The 20,391-nt window shown below is 36.6% G+C and overlaps 1 protein-coding gene and 1 non-coding gene across 8 annotated transcripts in view; both read left to right on the top strand.

Moving 5' to 3' along the window:
* Positions 1 to 20,391, top strand: part of NCOA1 (nuclear receptor coactivator 1) — a 277,415-nt gene that overhangs the window by 164,255 nt on the left and 92,769 nt on the right. For all 7 annotated transcript variants that reach the window (XM_054473265.2, XM_054473263.2, XM_063648895.1 and 4 more), the window contains 3 exons: positions 1,470 to 1,575; positions 8,643 to 8,809; positions 16,324 to 16,421. In XM_054473265.2, the coding sequence (XP_054329240.1) occupies positions 1,487 to 1,575; positions 8,643 to 8,809; positions 16,324 to 16,421 (354 nt within the window). In that variant the 5' untranslated portion in view covers positions 1,470 to 1,486. The remainder of the gene's footprint in view (positions 1 to 1,469; positions 1,576 to 8,642; positions 8,810 to 16,323; positions 16,422 to 20,391) is intronic.
* On the top strand, positions 19,305 to 19,411 carry LOC129031044 (U6 spliceosomal RNA). The gene has a single exon (XR_008500921.1). It is a non-coding gene; the product is annotated as a U6 spliceosomal RNA (small nuclear RNA).

Genomic DNA, 20,391 nt, shown 5'->3' with positions numbered 1-20,391 from the left:
AGACCTTGAAAATGACATTTAAGCAGGGATGCTTTTGCTGCTGTTTATAGGACAGATTAGAAGTGAGAATGACTAGAATTGAGAAGCAAGATTAAAGGATCTTGCATTAATCTACAATTGGGTATTTGGTTCCAAATGAGGATTATAACTATCTGGGAATGAAGAAGGAAGAGACAATCTTGTTAAGGAAAAATTAGCAGGATCTGAATGCCAGTTAGAAATGAGTAAAAGAGAAAGAAGAATGAAAAATTGTAAAATTATGATCCTAAGAGTTGGAAATTTTCATAAATAGCACTTCTAATATGGAGAAATTGAAAATGTGCCTTTTTGGTTGCATGAAATAATAAGTTCATGATTAAAATTTTAGGGATTATTTGTACACCAAAAAATATGACAGTCATTGATCTTCAGAAAAGGGCTAGAAGCAGAGTCAGTTTTAAGACTAGAAAAAAGGGTTTACTCAGACATACCAATTAAAGCCATGTGAGAGATTCTCAGCATTCTTTATAATAAAGTTTTTCAGTATGGCTGCTAACATACAGTGCTGTAGTTTAATAATTTAGAATTTAAGGAAAAGCTAAAGGTCATCCCATTTAACAAGAATTTTCTTTCCTTTTATAAGGGTAGATGGAGTAAAAGAGAATGGTGAAGTGTGTTGTTTGGCACTAATAAAATCCAAAAGGTAGTGATGATTGTAAGACCAAGGATAGGATTCTGAGTTTCATTAGGGATTATATGGAGAATAATGGTTGATGAGGGACAGATCAGCAGGGATCTTTAAGTGCAGTCGCTAAATGGTGCAACATGTGAGAGACCTGGCTGGCGTGCTAGGGGGAATGACTTTGTGTTCTCTGGGATCTATACCAAGATCCTAACATAGACTAAACATTTGATCTTTGTTGCCTGACTACATAAACAAAAGGTTAGGAGTATAGAACTCACAGCGTAAAGTACAATTCAAAATCTAAATCTAGTTTATCGCTTTAACTTAATTATATATGTATTATTTATCTTCCTATCAATATAAAATCCCAAACATTATGAGTGAAAGTTATTTTAAATTCTTTTGAAAAGCAGGTTCTAAATAATAAATGCAAAGAATAATTTCTGACTCCAGTTCAACATTCGGCTTTTACATTTACACATGAAAATGATTATTTTCTCTTTGGAAAAAAAAATCTCAGTATCTGTTTAATTATTCTAACCATGTTTTCATCCTAATTGGTTGTAACAGTTTCACAAAGGATTATTAATTTTATTTTACAGATGTAGAAAAGAAAGTATAGAAACACTATCTGATGACCTCTGTACTTTTATGTAGATCCTGATGTTTTTATGATGGCTGTAATTGTCTGTTCATTGATATAGCACAATTTTTAGAAATTTTCTAACAGAGGGGAGCTTCCCTACCTTTATTTGATTGGAAAGGTCATAAGGGTAGATTTCTTACTGTTGTCCTTCCTGTTTAGGTGTGAAGTTTTTCAACATGAGTGGCCTCGGGGACAGTTCATCCGACCCTGCTAACCCAGACTCACATAAGAGGAAAGGATCGCCATGTGACACACTGGCATCAAGGTAGGAACACTCCTCTTAGTCTATTTTTGGCAGAGCTGCTTTATTACTTTCACTGCCACTTCAGAGCTTTTGTTTAATCTACTCCAAGTTCAGTGGCTTTCTTTGAGTCTTTCATACTCACCATGTTGTCTTCCTTCCCCCAGGGTCTTTGCACATGCTTCTCCCTCAATCCAGCTTGCTTCCTTTTGATTTCCTTTAGTTAACACCTACTCATCTTTCAGATGCCAGCTTAGTCATTACATCCTTAAAGAGAGCCTTCTCTTCCTTCCATAACTGTTAGATCAAGTTCCTCCGTTCATGTATCGGTCTCAGATGTTTTTATAGCCATGATCCATAATTGCAGATTTTTACTAGTGTGATTATTTCATGAATTTCTGGCTTCCCCGCTAGACTCTAAGCTGCCACTTGGTAAAGGACGTTGTCTGTTCTTGCTCATCATTGTATCCTTAGTTCCTAAAACAGTGTGTGGCTTATATATAGTAAGAACACAGTAAAGATTTGTCAAATGAATATATAAATCTATTATACACCTTTAATTGCTATCTTAGAACATAATGGCATTAATGGAGCTAAGAAATATCAGGATTTTAAAAAATGATTGTGTAGTTAAATATTTGGTTTGTTATAAGGAATATGACCACTTTGGACAGGCTACAAGAAACCTAATGCTAAGGAGACCCTCACAAATGCCAGGTAGAGAAGAAACCTCAAATGCCAGATAGATTTAAATATGCATAGTTATATTCAGTCCTATTAACTTTTGATTAGTATTGCATTACATGAATATACCACATTTGAAAAACATGTTTTTCTGCAGATACATTCCCTAGCTGCTCATTTAATATTAGGTTTAAAGAGCAGCTAGCTTCCTACCTGAGAGCAGCGTCCTAGAATGAGTGGAGATTTTATTCCATTCATCTTCTAGGATTTAGAGGAAAGTTTTTCAAACTCCACACTATTGACATTTTGTGTCAGCTAATTTTTTGTTGTGGGGGAGCTGTCCTGTATTTTGTAGGATGTTTAGCAGTATCCCTGCTTCTACACACCAAATGTCAGTAGCATCTTAGTTGTGACAACCAAAAATGTCTCCAAACATTGCCAAATGTCCCCTGGGGCCAAGGGAAACAAAATCACCTCTAGTTGATAATCACTGATCTAGAGAGTAAAGCTGCAGAAGACTCTTCTGTCCTTGGATTACATGCTGCTTTCTCATGGGAGGAAAAAAGGGAGGATTTTAACAGGAGAATGCCAGGGCTCCAGGCTTGAGAAAGAAAAGTGACTATTTATCTTACTCAGCTCAGAGAGCTGTCATAGAGAGACAATAACCTGAGTACTCATAATCACAAGTAAGTGTCCAGATGCTGGGAGGAATGTTGAGATCAAGATACAATCTAGAAGTGTGTTGTCAAAAATTAATGCTCTTGTTTTATCTGTGTATAAAGTCAGTCCTTAAAGGAAAAGTTAAGAATAAATAACTATCTTTTACATTTAATTTTTTGTTTGGGGAAATTTTTTAAATATATAAAAGAATATAGGCTAAGAAACTATATCCAACAGAATGTAATTGATAATATTTTATCATATTATTATTTTGTTAATATTTTATCATATTTGCATAATCCTGTTTAAAAGTAATACAATATTAACAATTGATTTGTCTGCAGTATTTTAATCTATTTTTAATAATTATGTGTATATTTTATATATATACACACACAGGTATCTTTTGAGCAATATAGAATATTACATTTACATAATTTATGTAATACTGTATATATTTTCTATAGTATACTTTTTCATCATGGGTTTTGAGGTTTAAATATGCATAGATATATTCAGTCCTATTAACTTTTGATTAGTATTGCGTTACATGAATATACCATGTTTGAAAAATATATTTTTCTACAAATACATTCCCTAGAGATAAACAGCCTATAAGTTTTCAGTGTTATAAGTTTTCAGTGTTATAAGTTTTATAAGTTATAAGTTTTCAGTGTTATAAGTTTTATAAGTTTTCAGTGTTATAAGTTTTCAGTGTTACAGCCAGCCCTGCAGCAAATATTCTCACACATATCTCCTATTTTATACATAAGAGTTTCTTTGGCTGGGCACAGTGGTTCACTCCTGTAATCCCAGCACTTTGGAAGGCCGAGGCAGGTGGATCACCTGAGGTCAGGAGTATGAGACCAGCCTGGCCAACATGGTGAAAACCCATCTCTATTAAAAAAAAAAAAAAATGCCAGGTGTGGTGGCGGGCACCTGTAATCCCAGTTATTCAGAAGGCTGAGGCAGGAGAATCACTTGAACCCAGGAGGTGGAGGTTGCAGTGAGCCAAGATAGTGCCACTGCACTCCAGCTTGGGCAACAAGAGCAAAACTCCGGCTCAAAAAAAAACCAGTTTCTTTAATATCTAGGTAAATTTTTATGTTCACTAGGTAAGCACCACATTGTTTTTCAAATAACAGGCATTGAGAATTCCTCTTTTCCCACATTCTTACTATCACTGTTCTCTTCTCATGTTAACACTTTGCCAATCTAATGGGTGTGGGGTTATAGTTTAAAGGGCATTTCCATGATGATTAGATAACCTGATCATCTTTTTTTGGTCTTTTACTCATTTATATTTTCCTCCTTTGTGAATTTCTTGGTTGTATCTTTTACCCATGTTCCTGCTGGGTTGTTTGTTCTTTTCTTTTTTATATCTAAGGCTTATTTTAAATTTTTTGGTTATTAACCTTTTCTTGTTTATAACTGATGCAAGTATCTTCTCCCAACCTGTTGGTTAACATTATTTATGATGTGTCTTGACATACAGAGCCATAGGTTTTCATGTGTCAAGCTTTTTAGGGTCTTGTTTAATAATTTTTCTTCTACTCTAAGGTTTTAAACGTATTTTTATATGTTTTCTTCTAATACATGTTTAGGGTTTTAATTAATCTGAAATTTATTTTTGTGCATGGTGTAATATAGGGACCTAAATGTATTTATTGTTTTTCCCAGTTATCAGTAATGACACTACCCTTGACTGTTTTTATTCCGTTACCTTTATTATAAATCAAGTTCCTGTATATATAGGGATCTGGTTCTGAGCTTTCTTATGATAATTGCCTTGATATGTGATGGAACAAGTCGTTCTTGGTTATTCTTCAAATCCATCCATTGTGCTGAATCTTCTTACGTGTTTTAATGGTATATCTGTAGATGCTCTGATGTTTTTGTGTATATAACATCATTACAAATATAAAAGTTTCATCTTTTTTTCTCTTCTTTAGATATCTTAAAGATAATTATCTTCACATTTGCTTTAAAAATATTTGAAAATACCATCTCCTTGAGGTTTATAACTGAAATATGGGCTTCGGCTTTAACAAAACAATGTATTTGATATGGTAAACTAAAAATTTATAATTTTGAAACTGAGTTTATGTATGAATGCCACCTTGTAATGTTTCTGTCTCCCCAAACAGAAGTGAATTCTTTAATCATAAAGAGCATCTGTTAGACATCAGGGTATTGCCAGCATTGTGTACAGATCCTTGGTTAGGAGAGTTTCTCAGCAACTGTTTGGTGGGGTGAGATATCTCATATCTTCCTCCTGTTACCTCTTCTCCATTCATTCATTCTTCTAGGAGAATGAGGATTAAAACGTTAATCTCAAAATTATAGGTAGCTGTGTTTATGCTTGTGGAACATTTCCAATTCAACTCAAGTACATATTAAGTGCGTACTCTTCAGCCAGCACCATTTGCATGATGTTTTAAGGATACAAGTGAAATGTGAGACATGTTTCTGTCTTTAGGGAGCTTACAAATCTGGTCATGGCACTCATTCTGCTTCTTAAATTTCTGGGCTCCCCCTGTCCCTGAAAATAAATAATCATAATCAAAATGATGATAATGGATAACATTTACTGAGCTAAAAGTATATACCAGGAACTCTGCCAAGCATTTTACATGTATTCTCTTTTTTAATACAAAACCCTGGGAAGTAATGTCATTATCCTAGTTTTACAGACAAGGAAATCGAAGCTTAGAAAAGTTAACTTTCCAATAAGTGACTTGCCTAGGGTTGCATGACTGATAAATTACAGGAAGTTTGGGCCTGTGCTTTTTTTTTTTTTTTTTTTCTGTTAAGGGACAGGATCTCATTCTATTGCCCAGGCTGGTGTGGAGCAGCACAGTCATAACTCACTGCAGCCTCCAACTCTTGGGCTCAAGCAATCCTCCCCCCTCAGCCTCCCAAGTAGCTGGGACTATAGGCGCACACCATCACACCTGGCTAATTTTTTTTTCTTTTTTTTTTAGAGACAGGGTCTTGTTGTGTTACCCAGGCTGGTCTTGAACTCCTAGCCTCAAGCAATCCTCCTGCCTCTGTCTCCCAAAGTTCTGGGATTACGGATGTGAGCTGCTGTACCCAGCTGAACCTGTGCTTTTAAGCAGTATACCATGCTTTTTATCACGGCAAGATCCCTGTGATCTGATCTGGACCACATCTCTTGCCCTTTTGTTTCTTATCTATAGTTTAGCTATACTGAACTCCTATAGATTCTTTAACTTGGTATCTTCACTCTTACTTTATACCTTTGAAAAAGCTGTTTTTTTCTTTCAGGAAGCCAGCCTCTGCCTACCACTGAGTTCATGCATCTTGTTCTGTAGGTCTAGATGTACTTCTATAGTATTCTAGTCTTGCTGCATAGTATTGTAATGGCCTGTTTTCTTCATTTTCCGACTAATTGGGAGCTACATCTAATTTATTCTTGGATCCTCTAGACACAGTACATGGTTATCTGGCATATAATAAGTACAGGAGTATTTGTTGAGTTAGCTAGTTTGTTGAAGGAAAAATGGTACGCACGTGAGAAATTAACTCAGAATAGCATTAGCTAGAAGGTCTGCAATATGAATGGTAATAAAAGGGATTCGTAAAGAGAGAAATATAGTTGACCTGGAGTAATAAAGGAAGACTTCTTTTCCATTAAGGTAGAATTTTGTTGCCGTCTCCAGTTTTGACTTCGAACATATCTGCTCTCATTTTATCTCCTTGCTTATTGGTTACTTCATTTCATGGTGATTTTTCCTAGTCTCAATCTCTAGTCATTTTATAGACACCTTGCCAGTTCATTACTTTTAGCTTCTTGCTTTCTCTATCCCCTCTCTGTCTGCATGTCCTGCCTGTTCTATCACTTTTTTCTTTTCCCCTATACTGTCTTCAAGTTATTCGGTTTTACACAAAACTTACCATCAAAAACATATTTGAGAGTTCCACCAAGAGAGTCCAGTTTACTCATGTTGCAATTTAGATTCATGGATTTAAATAGCTCATAACTTTAGACTGAATCTACTACATATATCTTTTATCAATTAGTTTCTCTAAGGTAAAAGTAGATGTCTTCAAACACTGTCAGGTTGCAGAGCTGAGGTTCTCTAAAACCTTGTATGTATCAAAATGTATGTTACTCATTTTATTCATGCCTTGGTATGTAATTTGTCAAAATGTCTTGCTGCATTTTCTTGTGGGAGTTATAAGATACAATTTTAATAACTATAATTGGGAAAATTCCTCAATAATGAAAGACTTAAAAGACAGAAATGTGATGGTTACAGTTTTAAAATTTGCTTTTGTTTTGGCATTTGTAATATTTTGTTTTGTGTAGGTAAATACATTTGATTAGTTGATTCTTTTCAACTTACTATATTGTTTTGTGCTATTGTTTTTATAGTCTTTAATATTATTAAGAAAAGTAAATGGGGCTGGGCTTGGTAGCTCACGCCTGTAATCCCAACACTTTGGGAGGCTGAGACGGGCGGATCACGAGGTCAAGAGATCGAGACCATCCTGGCCAACATGGTGAAACCCCGTCTCTACTAAAATACAAAAATTAGCCAGGCGTGGTGGCTGCGCCTGTAGTCCCAGCTACTTGGGAGGCTGAGGCAGAAGAATCGCTTGAACCCGGGAGGCAGAGGTTGCAGTGAGCCGAGATCGCGCCACTGCACTGCAGTCTGGCCTCACGCGAGATTCCATCTCAAAAAAAAAAAAAAGAAAAGAAAAGTAAATGGTATCTTAATTGTTGCCAATTATGAGCTCTATAGCAACTGATCTTCCCCTCTTCTGTCCTCTTTTTTCTATTACTTTTATATGTAGCCAAATGATTTTGATTGCTGCTTATAAAACAAAGAGCTACTTGTGACCAGTTCTTCCTATTATATTAGTTTGATGATAACAAAATTTCAAAGTCATGCTTAACTGTCTTTATATGTGTTACGAAACAAATTGTCTGATGACTTGGCTAAATAAACCAGGGCTAAAGACTGGAAGGCAAAAATGAATCATAGTCATTCAGTACATTTGGTATATTTTTTTAAAAAGGTGCTACCTGTATGCACTGTTATTCCTTGTTCTCATTATTTTGCTTTAAGATAAATTGTTTGATTTTGTTTATTGCATTTATAGGAACTTACAAATGGTTTTTTTTCTGTCTTTTTAGGACACAGCTGTATACAGAATACATTGTTCACTGTACCTTCGTCTCTAATTATTATTATCCTTATTTTGCTTTTGAATGGATACTTTTTTGATGAGGATCAACTAATGGTTTAATCATAAGAATTAAGAGTTTATCAGAGTTATCGGATTTCTAATTATAACTTGTGAATTCTAGTATCGTCTTCCCTGCTTAATTTGTAACAGTTATTTGAAAATTCAGATTTTTCTATTTCTAGGAGTTATTCATAATATAAAGTAGTTCCAAATGTAACTGCTATATTTATTACTTGTTTGCTTTTACTATCTAGTAATTGTTATTTGAAAATATTCAAGGTGTATATATATGATTGGGGAAATATATCTGTTATAGCAGTCAATTTACTTTGTATATTTTAGCCAGAATTGTTTTCTAAATTTTGGTATTTTTAGTGTCCACTTTTTAGATGTGAATTTATATCACTTTCTAAATCTGGTTTTATATTTTCAATAAAAATAAAGATCTCACTAAATGTATAAACATAGATACTTGATGAGAGAAGGAAATATGGTGATACAAATGTAACTGGATTTTCTTTGTGTAACAGCACTGAAAAGAGGCGCAGGGAGCAAGAAAATAAATATTTAGAAGAACTAGCTGAGTTACTGTCTGCCAACATTAGTGACATTGACAGCTTGAGTGTAAAACCAGACAAATGCAAGATTTTGAAGAAAACAGTGGATCAGATACAGCTAATGAAGAGAATGGAACAAGGTAAAAAAAAAAAAAAGAAAGAAAGAAAAAAACCCATGGCTGTGTGCTTTGTTATTAAGACATTTATAACATGTGATTTTACTTTATTATTATTATTTTATTATTATTATTTTTTTTTGAGATGGAGTCCCGCTCTGTCGCCCAGGCTGGAGTGCAGTGGTGCGATCTCGGCTCACTGCAAGCTCCACCTCCTGGGTTCACGCCATTCTCCTGCCTCAGCCTCCCGAGTAGCTGGGACTACAGGTGCCTGCCACTATACCTGGCTGATTTTTTTGTATTTTTTTAGTAGAGACGGGGTTTCACCATGTTAGCCAGGATGGTCTCGATCTCCTGACTTCGTGATCCATCCGCCTCAGCCTCCCAAAGTGCTGGGATTACAGGCGTGAGCCACCGCGTCCGGCCTACTTTTTTATTATTAAGAAATTATATTGAACATTATAATTTTATAAAGAAATGTCTTTGTTAAGATGCTGTTTATTTTAGAAAGTGAACCTGAGAATCTTCTTGTTATAACAAAGTGTCTTATTAAGTTAACTCAAAAACTGGTTGCTTTAGGAGATTTTATGGGACTCAGTATCATAGGGGATTGAGTCAGAAGACACAAGTTGTGGAGTTGGACCTGAGGCCCTGGCATAGAGTTCTTTAGGACAGTAACTCCATGAAGGGAAAAATCTCTCCATTTATATGAGGAAGTTTGTCTCTACCTGGGCTCTTCCCTGAAAAAAACCCTGATTTTTTTTTTTTTTTTTTTTTTTTTTTGAGATAGAGCCTCACTCTGTCGCGGGCTGGAGTGCAGTGGTGCGATGTCTGCTCACTGCACCCTCTACCTCCCGGGTTCAAGCAATTCTCCTGCCTCAGCCTCCCGAGTAGCTGGGATTACAAGTGCGCGCCACTATGCCCAGCTAATTTTTGTATTTTTAGTAGAGACGGGGTTTCACCATGTTGGCCAGGCTGGTATATATTTAAGGTTCATATTTTTACTACCTATATTTACTGGGAACCCCATACCATCAAACTCCTTGGTTGCCTACCAGAAATAAAGGCAGAGCACTTTGAAGAAACAATCCCACAAGCTGGCCCCATGGGAGTGCCACAGAAAAAGTGCTTCTGAGGGTGATTTTACACTGCAAAGTTGCTTAACATATGAGGAAATAATCTAGAGTAACAGCACAAATAACAAACAGAAGGACTAACCCCAAAGAACTTCAGATTATTAGCATTAAAGTTTTATAATTTTAAGATTTTAGAAGGTGGAAAACGGATAGTCTAGTGACAACTGATTTAGCAGACAGGAGAAACCATACTGTAAAACTGCAGAGAGGAGCACTAGCAAGAGGCTCTCTGCCCCTTTCTTGCTTGGTCTCGAAACACTAACAGCCTGGCTCCTACTCCCTAAATTGGGAGTGGCAGCATTCCTCTGGGTAAACTGAGCAGTCGGAAGATGAAGTCATGTGGGGGGTGATCCTCAACTGAAAAAATTCATTCCTTATCTTGCCTCCACTCCTCACCTAACTGCCAGTCAACTATTTAGCGTGAACAAAAAGCCAGGTATTGGAGGAAAGCCTGTAATATAAAAGAGAGCAAACCAAGCAAACAAACAGAAAAAAAGGGAACTCCGAGCAAGCAGAAACAATGCAGGGAGCTGAAGAAGAGTTAAAAAGATACCAGTCCCTGGGAGACATGAGGGAAGGTATTTCATCAAAAAATGAGAATAAGTCCTGTAAAATGAAATATTCAAAAGAAGAAATAGCTTTTGGAACTTAAAAACAGGATAGCTGGAAAAAATTTTACCTCTTTACCTTGTTTCTACTCTTTGCCTCCTCACACTCTCTACCCTGACCAGTTGCAGGTACACTCTGCCCCCACTATTTACACTTGCTGTTCCTTCTGTCTGGAATGCTCTGTCTCTAGATATCCACATGCTTTATCCACCTCTTCCACGTCTTTGCTCAAATATGTCTTCTGAGTAAAGTTGTTCCTAACTAACCTATTTGAAATATTTTTAAAACCAGAAAAATCTATGCATCTTTTTATACCTTCCTTATTTTCCCCACAGTACTTTTTACATCTGACGTATGGCATATTTTATATATTATTTGCCTGCCCCCACTAGAGTTCCACGAGGGCAAGCATTTTTGTTTGTTCACGACTATATCCTCAGTACCTAAAACAGCACTTGGCTACATAGTAGGCTTTCAATGCATATTTGTTGAATGACTGGATGAAGGGATGTGATTTGAAGAAATCTCTTAGATAATAAGCAATGGAAAATGAGAGAAAAAATAAGAAACTTACAGGATTAGTTCAGGAAGTCTAACATATGATTAATCCCAGAAAAAGAGAATAGAACAAATAGAAGGGAAGAAATGATAAGAGAAATAATGCAAAAATAATGTTCTCAGAACTAGAAGAATATTAGTTTCCGGAATGAAAGCCCTCATGTAGTGCCTAGCACAGTTGTTGTAAAAGAAAGATAAAGTAACTTATACCAATGCACAATTTAGTGACATTTCAGAACACCAGGGAGAAAAACAAGAGAGAAGAAGAAACAGGTCTCACACATAACTAGATTGCTTTCAGAATAGGTTCAGACTTCTAAATAACAACATTGAAAACTAGAATTCTGGACCCAGAATTCTGTGTTCATCCAGTTGAAGTTATGAGTGCCAAATAGACATGCTCAGACATTCAAAGTCTCAAAGGTATTACCTCCAGTTATACCTGTTTCAGAAATCTCTATCCAATCCAAGATAGTAAAGCTAGCAAGAAGGGCATAGGATCTTAATCCAGGGAAACCATGGAATCTTAATACAACGAAAGGTAAAAGGAGACCCAGGATTACAGTTGTGCAGCAACCTAGAAAATAGCCAGTCCTAGTTGGAGCAGGTGAATAGAGGACTCTAGGGAACATTTCCATAAGAAAAAAAAAAAAAAGGAACGCATAAGAGTATCTGCTAACTGACTGAATCAAGATGAATTTTTCAGCTCTGGAGAGGAGTTTAGGGTTGAATTAAACTATACATAAGATCTGAAACACTAAATATAAGAAAAGAAATGTAAGTTATAACACACACATCGGCTCCCTTATAAAGTATATTTATATGACCCTAGTGACATATATATTAAATACTGGTTACTCAAAAAATTGTTAAAACTATACTGAAAGTAAGAGAGGAGGGGTAATTTGTGTAGCAGGTTGGTGTAAATAAATTATTTACCTTTCATGATAGCATGTCAGTAGGTTATGTCTAACATGGACAAAATCAGGTTATAGCAAATTAGCATGCTACTAAGAAGTATGAAGCATATTAGGATATAGGCTAGGTTAGTATAACAACACACCCAAAATACAATGGTTTTAAAAAGATGGTCTAGGAAGGTGTGAGGGATTGACTCCTTCCATCTTTTTTGCTCTGCCATTCCTAGGGTATTGCCATTATCCCTGTAGTTAGACATGGCCCCCTTGTCCATGTCCCAGCTAACAAGAAGGAGAAAGAAAAAAACAAGAAGTCATGCTTCTTTTCCATTACAGATAAGACCCAGAAATTACATGTCACTTCTATTCACATTCCGTTAGGCCAGAAACTAGTCACATAGCCATTCCTACCTTAGGTTTTCCCTAAAATGTTAGATGTTTTGCACTTCACACAAAATTATTTAATCTACTTGAACTTGATAGTTTATGTTTTTTAGAACTTGCTTACAAACAAAATCCTTTCTTACCGTCATGTAATAAAACACATGAAATAATGAAGGAAATGTTTCTTAAAATGAGAAACTCCTGCACCATAATAATAAAAAGATAACATAATTTAAAAATAAAGACCCTGAATAGACATTTCTCCAAAGAAAATGTACAAATGGCCAACAAGCACATGAAAAAGATGCCCAATATCATTAGCCATTAGGGAAATGCAAACTAGAATCAAAGTCACATACCATTTCACAGTCACTAAGATGGCTATAATCAAAAAGATAAGGCTGGGTGCTGTGGCTCACACCTGTAATCCCAGCACTTTGGGAGGCCAAGGTGAGAAGATGGCTTGAGCCCAGGAGTTTGAGACCAGCCTGGGCAACATAGCGAGACCCTCTGTCTACAAAAAAAATTAAAAATTACCCAGGCACAGTAGTGCATCCCTGTAGTCCCAACTATTCGGGAGACCAAGGTGGGAGGATTGCTTGAGCCCAGGAGTTTGAGGTTGCAATGAGCTATGATTGTGCCACTGCACTCCATCCTGGGCAACAGAGCGAGGAGTGTCTTAGGAAAAAAACAGAAAAAGGTAATAACAAGTGTGGGTGAGAAATTGAAAACCTCACATACTTCTGATGGGAATGGAAAATGATGGAGCCACGTTGGAAAACAGTCCAACAGTTTCTCAACTGGAGGAGAGTTTGGGGTTGAACACAGAGCTAGCTATCATATGACCCAATAATTCCAGTTCTAGGTGTATCCTCAAGAGAAATGAAAACATGTCCATGCAAAAAATTTGTGCATGAATGTTCACAACAACATTATCACAAATAGCTAAAAAGTAGAAACTACCCATATGTTCATCAGCTGATGAACAGATATATTAAAGGACATATACCACTATGAAGGACTATTATTAGGCAATAAAAAGGAATAAAGTATTGATAAATAATTCAACATGGTTGAACCCTGAAAACATGCTAAGCCAAAGAAGAAGCCCAGTCACATATGACCACATATTGTATGATTCCATTTATAGGAAATGTCCAAAAAAGGCAAATTCATTGAGACAAAAAATAAATTGGTAGATGCCTCAGACTTAGGGGTATTGGAAAAATGGGGAGTGACTGGTAATGGGAATGGAGTTTTTTGGGAGGTGATGAGAATATTCTAAAATTGGTTGTGACGGTAGTTGCACAACTCTGTGAATATACTAAAAATCATTGAATTGTGTGCCTTAAATGAGTTAATTTTATGTTGTGTAAATTATAGCTCAAGAAAGCCATTATTATAAATAGTATGTGAGATAACATTTTACACCATAGGTTTGCAAAAATTAAAAACTATGATATTGTTTTTCAGTGAGGATGCAGAAGAGCAAAACCAATGTTACAACCTCTTTGGAGAGCAGTTTGTCAATACCTAGTGATATAAGTTACGCAGACCTTATGATCCTGCAATTTCACTTCTAGTATTTATCCTGAAGAAACTGTGACATGTGTACAAAAGAGGAAATACCAAAAATAGTTTATTATAGCACTGTAGTTATCAAAAGACCTATCAGTAGGGGAATAGAAATCCACTACGGATTATTTATATCATATAATACTCTTAACAGCAGTTAAAATGAATGAATCAAACCTACATGTATCAATGTGGTTAAATCTCAAACATAATATTGAGTGGAAAAAGTAAGTTGAAAAAGTTTGTACAATTGTCCCTTGGTATGTGTGGGGGATTGGTTCCATGACCTCCCACTGATACTAAAATCTGAGTATGCTCAAGTCCCTGATATAAAATGGTGTAGTAACCAGGGGCAGTGGTGCATGTCTGTAATCCCAGCTACCTGGAAGACTGAGGCTAGAGGATTGCTTGAACTTAGGAGTTTAGGGCTAGCCTGGGCAACATAGCAAGATCCCTGTCTCTTAAAATAAAATAAAACAAGCAAAATTTAAAAATAAGATAAAATGTCATAGTATTTGCTTATAATTGATCCTCTCATGTACTTTTTTTTTTTTTTTTTTTTTTTTAAAGACAGGGTCTCACTCTGTCGCCCAGGCTGGAGTGCAGTTGCGGGATCTCAGCTCACTGCAACCTCTGCCTCCCAGGTCCAAGCAATTATTGTACCTCAGCCTCCTGAGTAGCTGAGATTACAGACATGTGCCACCACGCCCGACTAATTTTTGTATTTTTATTAGAGATAGGATTTCACTATGTTGGCCAGGCTGGTCTCCAACTCCTGACCTCAGATGATCTGCCCGCCTTGGCTTCCCAAAGTGCTGGGATTACAGACGTGAGCCACCTTGCCTGGCCCATGTACTTTTAAATAATCTCTAGATTACCTATTAAAATACTTAACTACAATGTAAAGGCTATGTAAATAGTTGTTGTACTGTATTGTTTAGGGAATAATGATGAAAAAATCTATATGTATTCAGCACAGACACAATTCGTTTTCAAATATTTTTGATCTGTGGTCAGTAGAATCCATGGATGTGGAGGACTAATGGTATATATAACTATACATTTATGTAAACCTTAAAACATGAAACAATAACATTGTTTATGTATATATATGTTTATATATATAACAATAATATATTGTTTATGAAATCATACATATGTAGTAAAAGTATGAAAAAATGCTTAGAATGATTATGGCAACCTCAGAATAATGGTTACTTCTGCAAAAAGGGACAGAGGAGGGAGGGCAGGGCTTTCTCTGTATTTGCAACATGTATTTATTTAAAAAGGAAAGATCTGAGGCAAATGACGTTAACATCTGTGAAAACCGAATGGTGGCTATATTAATATGTGCTGTATAATTTTCTGTATTTTTTGGAATACTTGAAATCCTTCTTCTTGTTTTTGAGACATGGTCTCATCCTGACACCCAGGTTGGAGTGCAGTGGCACAATTATAGCCCACTGCTGCCTCAAATTCTTGGGCTCAAGCAATCCTCCTACCTCACCCTCCTGAGTAGCTAGGATTACAAGCATGCACCACCACACCTAGCTAATTTTAAAAATTTTTTGTAAAGATAAAGGTCTCGCTATGTTGCCCAGGCTGTTCTCAAACTCCTGGCATCCATCAATCCTCCCACCTCTGCCTCCCAAAGCGCTGAGATTACAGGCTTGGGGCACTGCACCCAACCCTGAAATACTTCCGTTTTAAAGTGAAAATATGAATTTCTGTGCTCAATAATACCATATTTGGCTTTTGGTTAACTAGTCTGACATATCAGAAACTTTTATTATTTAAATATGATTCCGCTTTCAGATGATGGGATATGCAACGTCACCTCACAAAAGAACTCCCAATTACTTAGCAGTTTCAGTTTTATCAATCAGAGCATCATGGCATGAACGTGAAATGTGAGTGAGTTCATGCAGGCTCTCAAAAGGAAAAATCATATTTTCATTCTCTCTTCAATGGCACTTGATCAAATCAGAAAAAGAAAGAAAACTTGAGGAAATAATTTTTCTTTTACAACTTACCCATTTCTCAAAACTTATGGTATGGACTTTTTAAAAAGGCAATATATTTATAGCATTTTTCTCATTGTTGAAACACTGGATGTAGTATTCAAATCTTCATGCTACCATGTATTAGTTATATGTTTTCAGGCACATTACTTAACCTTTGTGATGTTCCATTTTATAATCCGTAAAATGAGCATAATTAAGATTAGTGTGAAAGTGCCTAGATACTGACTAAATGTTATTTGAATTTGAAATTTGGTAGATCTATGTCTTCGTAAACTTGACTTTATGGAAATAAGCTCTTTTCAGATATGTGATTTTTTTAAGTTTCTTTATTATAGAGAAATCAACAACTGATGATGATGTACAGAAATCAGACATCTCATCAAGTAGTCAAGGAGTGATAGAAAAGGAATCCTTGGGACCTCTTCTTTTGGAGGTAGGTGTCTTCATTGACTCAGAAAGTGATTAAAATCTTTGTTGTAGCCAATTTGGTTTTTTCTTTTTTAAATGCCTTATATCCAGTTAATAAATTATAAAACAAAGTAAAGAACTTTTTATAATTATTTTATTATGAGAACTATTCAACAGTTGTTACTGTTTCAGAATCAAAAGTGAATAATGAACATAAGAAATTTTCATGAAGGCATTCTAAGCAGTGAGATGGAAAATTTGAAGCTTATTATATGGCTTTGCCTTTTATTTCTGTGGTGGTTAGGCCTAGTTGGGAAAATAAAATATTAATATTAGATTTATTTAGCTAGGTAGTGTCATCCATATGTATACCATAGAATTTTACTTTTGAATGAAGGATCCCACAGTTTATTGCAGTACATGATTTTCTACAGTTTTCTGAATAAAAATGTTTAAATTGTTTATATAAACATTCTAAGAGAATTATTATTTTAACTGTCAAACTTTGTAACGTAAAGAACTTTTAAATTTGAATGGCTTTGTAATTACTGTGTAATTTTCACCCCTGCATTTTCTATCTAATCTTTACTCCCTGCATTTTCAATATAGATGTCTTGTTTCCAAGCATCCTCATTACTTCAAATGCTTTCTCTCCTACATGAATGTTTAAAGACATATGTATGTATATGTGTGTGTGTGTCTGTGTCTGTGTCTATATATATATATATAATTTTATATATATATAATTTTATATATATATATATATATAATTATATATATTTTTTGTGGCCCTCAGGTACCCCCTTTTTTTTTTTTTTTTGAGATGGAGTCTCGCTTTGTGGCCCAGGCTGGAGTGCAGTGGTGTGGTCTCGGCTCACTGCAAGCTCTGCCTCCCGGGTTCATGACATTCTTCTGCCTCAGCCTCCTGAGTAGCTGGGACTACAGGCGCCCGCTACCACGCCTGGCTAATTTTTTTGTATTTTTAGTAGAGACGGTGTTTCACTGTGTTAGCCAGGATGATCTCGATCTCCTGACCTCGTGATCTGCCCACCTCATCCTCCCAAAGTGCTGGGATTACAGGCGTGAGCCACCGCGCCCGGCCTATTTCTCTTTTAAAAAATATGAAATAAAGGTAGCACGGGTAAAGAATGAAGGTACTGGAAGAAATTTTCGCACATCTAATGAGAGGGTAATATTAGAATGTATTTATTCAACAAAGATTTGTTGAATACCTAGTGTGTTAGACACTGGGTATTTACATCATGGAATTATTTTAAAAATTAAGTGACACAATTTCTTAGCAGAGTACTTTGTACATAGTTAGTACTCATTAAGTCCAGTATGGGCATTTTTTTAAAGCTCATTTCCTCCCTTTGCTGTCTAAAATTCCTCTGCCTGCTGGTCAGAGTTCTGCATTATCTGACTCTAACCCTCCTGTTTCCATTAGTCCATAAGAAAACTCTGCTTCAGTCAGGGAGGTCTCACTATATCTTGCACATGCATTCTAGCTTCCTTAACTTGCTTTGTACCATTCCCTACATTTCTTTGTGGCTTTTGACACTTGCTGACCACTCATTCCCACTACCTTACACATTCCATGGCCCCTTTCACAGTGTTCTTTCTCTACCCCTCTGGTTACTCCTCAGCCTTTTTCTCAGATTTCTTTCCTTAATTGCCTCTTAAATGTTAGTATCCCCCAGGAGTCTAGCCTTGGCTTTTTCCCTTTTTTTATTCTGTGCACATTTCCTGGGAAGGTTTATCTGTGTCTTTGTCTATATAACGTATACACATGTATGTGAATTACATATATGAAATCAATTGCATTTCTCTGATTTGAAGCAATAGAAATCAACTCTGACTAAGCAAATATGAATTTATTGGAATGCTGTTTGGATATCATAGAACCATGCTTGGAAATGGGATGAAATCAAAATATCTTAAGGAGGCTAGAAACCAAAAGCTTTGTTAACGGTCTCTTAGAAAGAACCATCTGGGCAGTGCCCTGCTGCTAGAATGAGTGTACTCCTGCTATGTTTAGCTTTTTGTAATTATTCTCAAGATTCACATTTGAGGAGGAAGTCTCCCAATGGCCTGATTAAGAATCCCATAAGGCTTCGTGTAGTGGGGAAGAAAATTTCCCAGAGGAAATCAGAGTGTTCTTTACTAGGGGAAAAGATGATTGTAGTTAAAAACAAATAAACAGGCCAGACATGGTGCATCACGCCTGTAATCCCAGCACTTTCGGAAGCCAAGGCGGGTGGATCACTTGAGGTCAGGAGTTCAAGAGCAGCCTGGCCAAGATGGCAAAATCCCATCTCTACTAAAAATATAAAAATTAGCCGGGCGTGGTGGTCAGCGCCTGTAATCCCAGCTGCTCAGGAGGCTGAGGCAGGAGAATCATGTGAACCTGGGAGGCAGAGGTTGCAGTGAGCTGAGACTGCACCATTACACTCCAGCCTGGGCAACAGAGTGAGACTCTGTCTCAAAATAAATAAATTAATAAATAAGTAAAAAATAAACAAGAGACCCAAATGATTCCTATATGTACCTGTGAATCACAAAGGTCTATCCTTAGCCCAGATCTCTCTTCCAAGCTTCTGTTTCAACACATCCTGCTGCCTTTTAAAGATTTCCAATTTTCCCAGAGTGGCCTCACTTTGGAGGTTGGAGGTATTTTGGGGTTTCTCAGCAGACTTCTGTGGCAGTGGGGTCACCTCAAGTTTTGGAACAGCAATGAAAAATGACCAGTGCTATGATAACATCCAGTTTACTCATGTGACCTGGGATAGTTCCTTTTGTACTGTCCATCCCAGATTTGTTGCCATAATCATAGACATGACTTGGGGAGGAGAGTTGCTTGTGCTCCCTTTTCATAAGCATTCTGGAAAGAAATCAAAACTTGGATGTGGTGCTCACTTTGGCAGCACATATACTAAAATAGGAACAATACAGAGAAGATTATCATGGCCTCTGCACAAAGATGACACACAAATTTGTGAAGTATTTCATATTTTTCAGCTGAACCCAACTTATACCACAGGCAAAAACCAAGGGCATCAAAGAATATAAAAGCAAAAAGCTCCATTGAAAGGACAGCACCTTTGAACATTAAAGGAGCATCAGATGCAAAAGAACCAGTGTAATAACTCTGGAAACGCAAAAAGCCAGAGTGTTTTCTTAACCTCCAAACAACTGCACTAACTCCCCAGCCATGGTTTGTAACCAGGCAGAAATGACTCAAATGACAGACTAAGAATTCAGAATCTGGATGGCAACAAAGATCATTGAGATTCAGGAGAAGGTTGAAACCCAATCCAAGGAATCTTAGGAATCCAGTAAAATGATATTACAGGTTAAAGACAAAGTAGCTATTTTAAGAACCAAACTGATCTGATAGAACTGAAAAACTCACTACAAGAAAAATTTCATAATTGGAAATATTAATGACAGAATTGAACAAGCTGAGGAAAGAATCTCAGAGCTCGAAGACCAGTTCTTCAGTCAACTCAGAAATAAAGAAAAAAGAATAAAAAAGAATGAACAAAACCTCTGAGAAATATGTGATTATGTAAAGAGACTAAACCTACAGCTGGTATCCCTGACAAAGAGGGAGAGTATATTAGTCAATTTTCACACTGCTATAAAGAATACCTGATTTTGGGCCAGGCGTGGTGGCTCACACCTGTAATGCCAGCACTTTGGGAGGCCACGGCGGGCGGATCACTTGAGGTCAGGAGTTCGAGACCAGCCTGGCCAACATGGTGAAACCCTGTCTCTACTAAAAATACAAAAATTAGCCTGGCATGGTGGCACATGCCTGTAATCCCAGTTACTCAGGAGGCTGATGCAGGAGAATCTCTTGAACCCGGGAGGCAGAGGTTCCAGTGAGCCAAGATCACGCCACCGCACTCCAGCCTGGGTGACAGAGCAAGACCCTGTCTCAAAAAAACAAAAACAAACAAACAAACAAAACCCTGAGACTGGGTAATTTATAA

The sequence above is a fragment of the Pongo pygmaeus genome, chromosome 12 (genome assembly GCF_028885625.2).
Source record: "Pongo pygmaeus isolate AG05252 chromosome 12, NHGRI_mPonPyg2-v2.0_pri, whole genome shotgun sequence".
Lineage (NCBI taxonomy): Eukaryota > Metazoa > Chordata > Mammalia > Primates > Hominidae > Pongo > Pongo pygmaeus.
The sequence above is the reverse complement of the archived record's forward strand: the minus strand, read 5'-3'. Positions and strand labels throughout refer to the sequence as shown.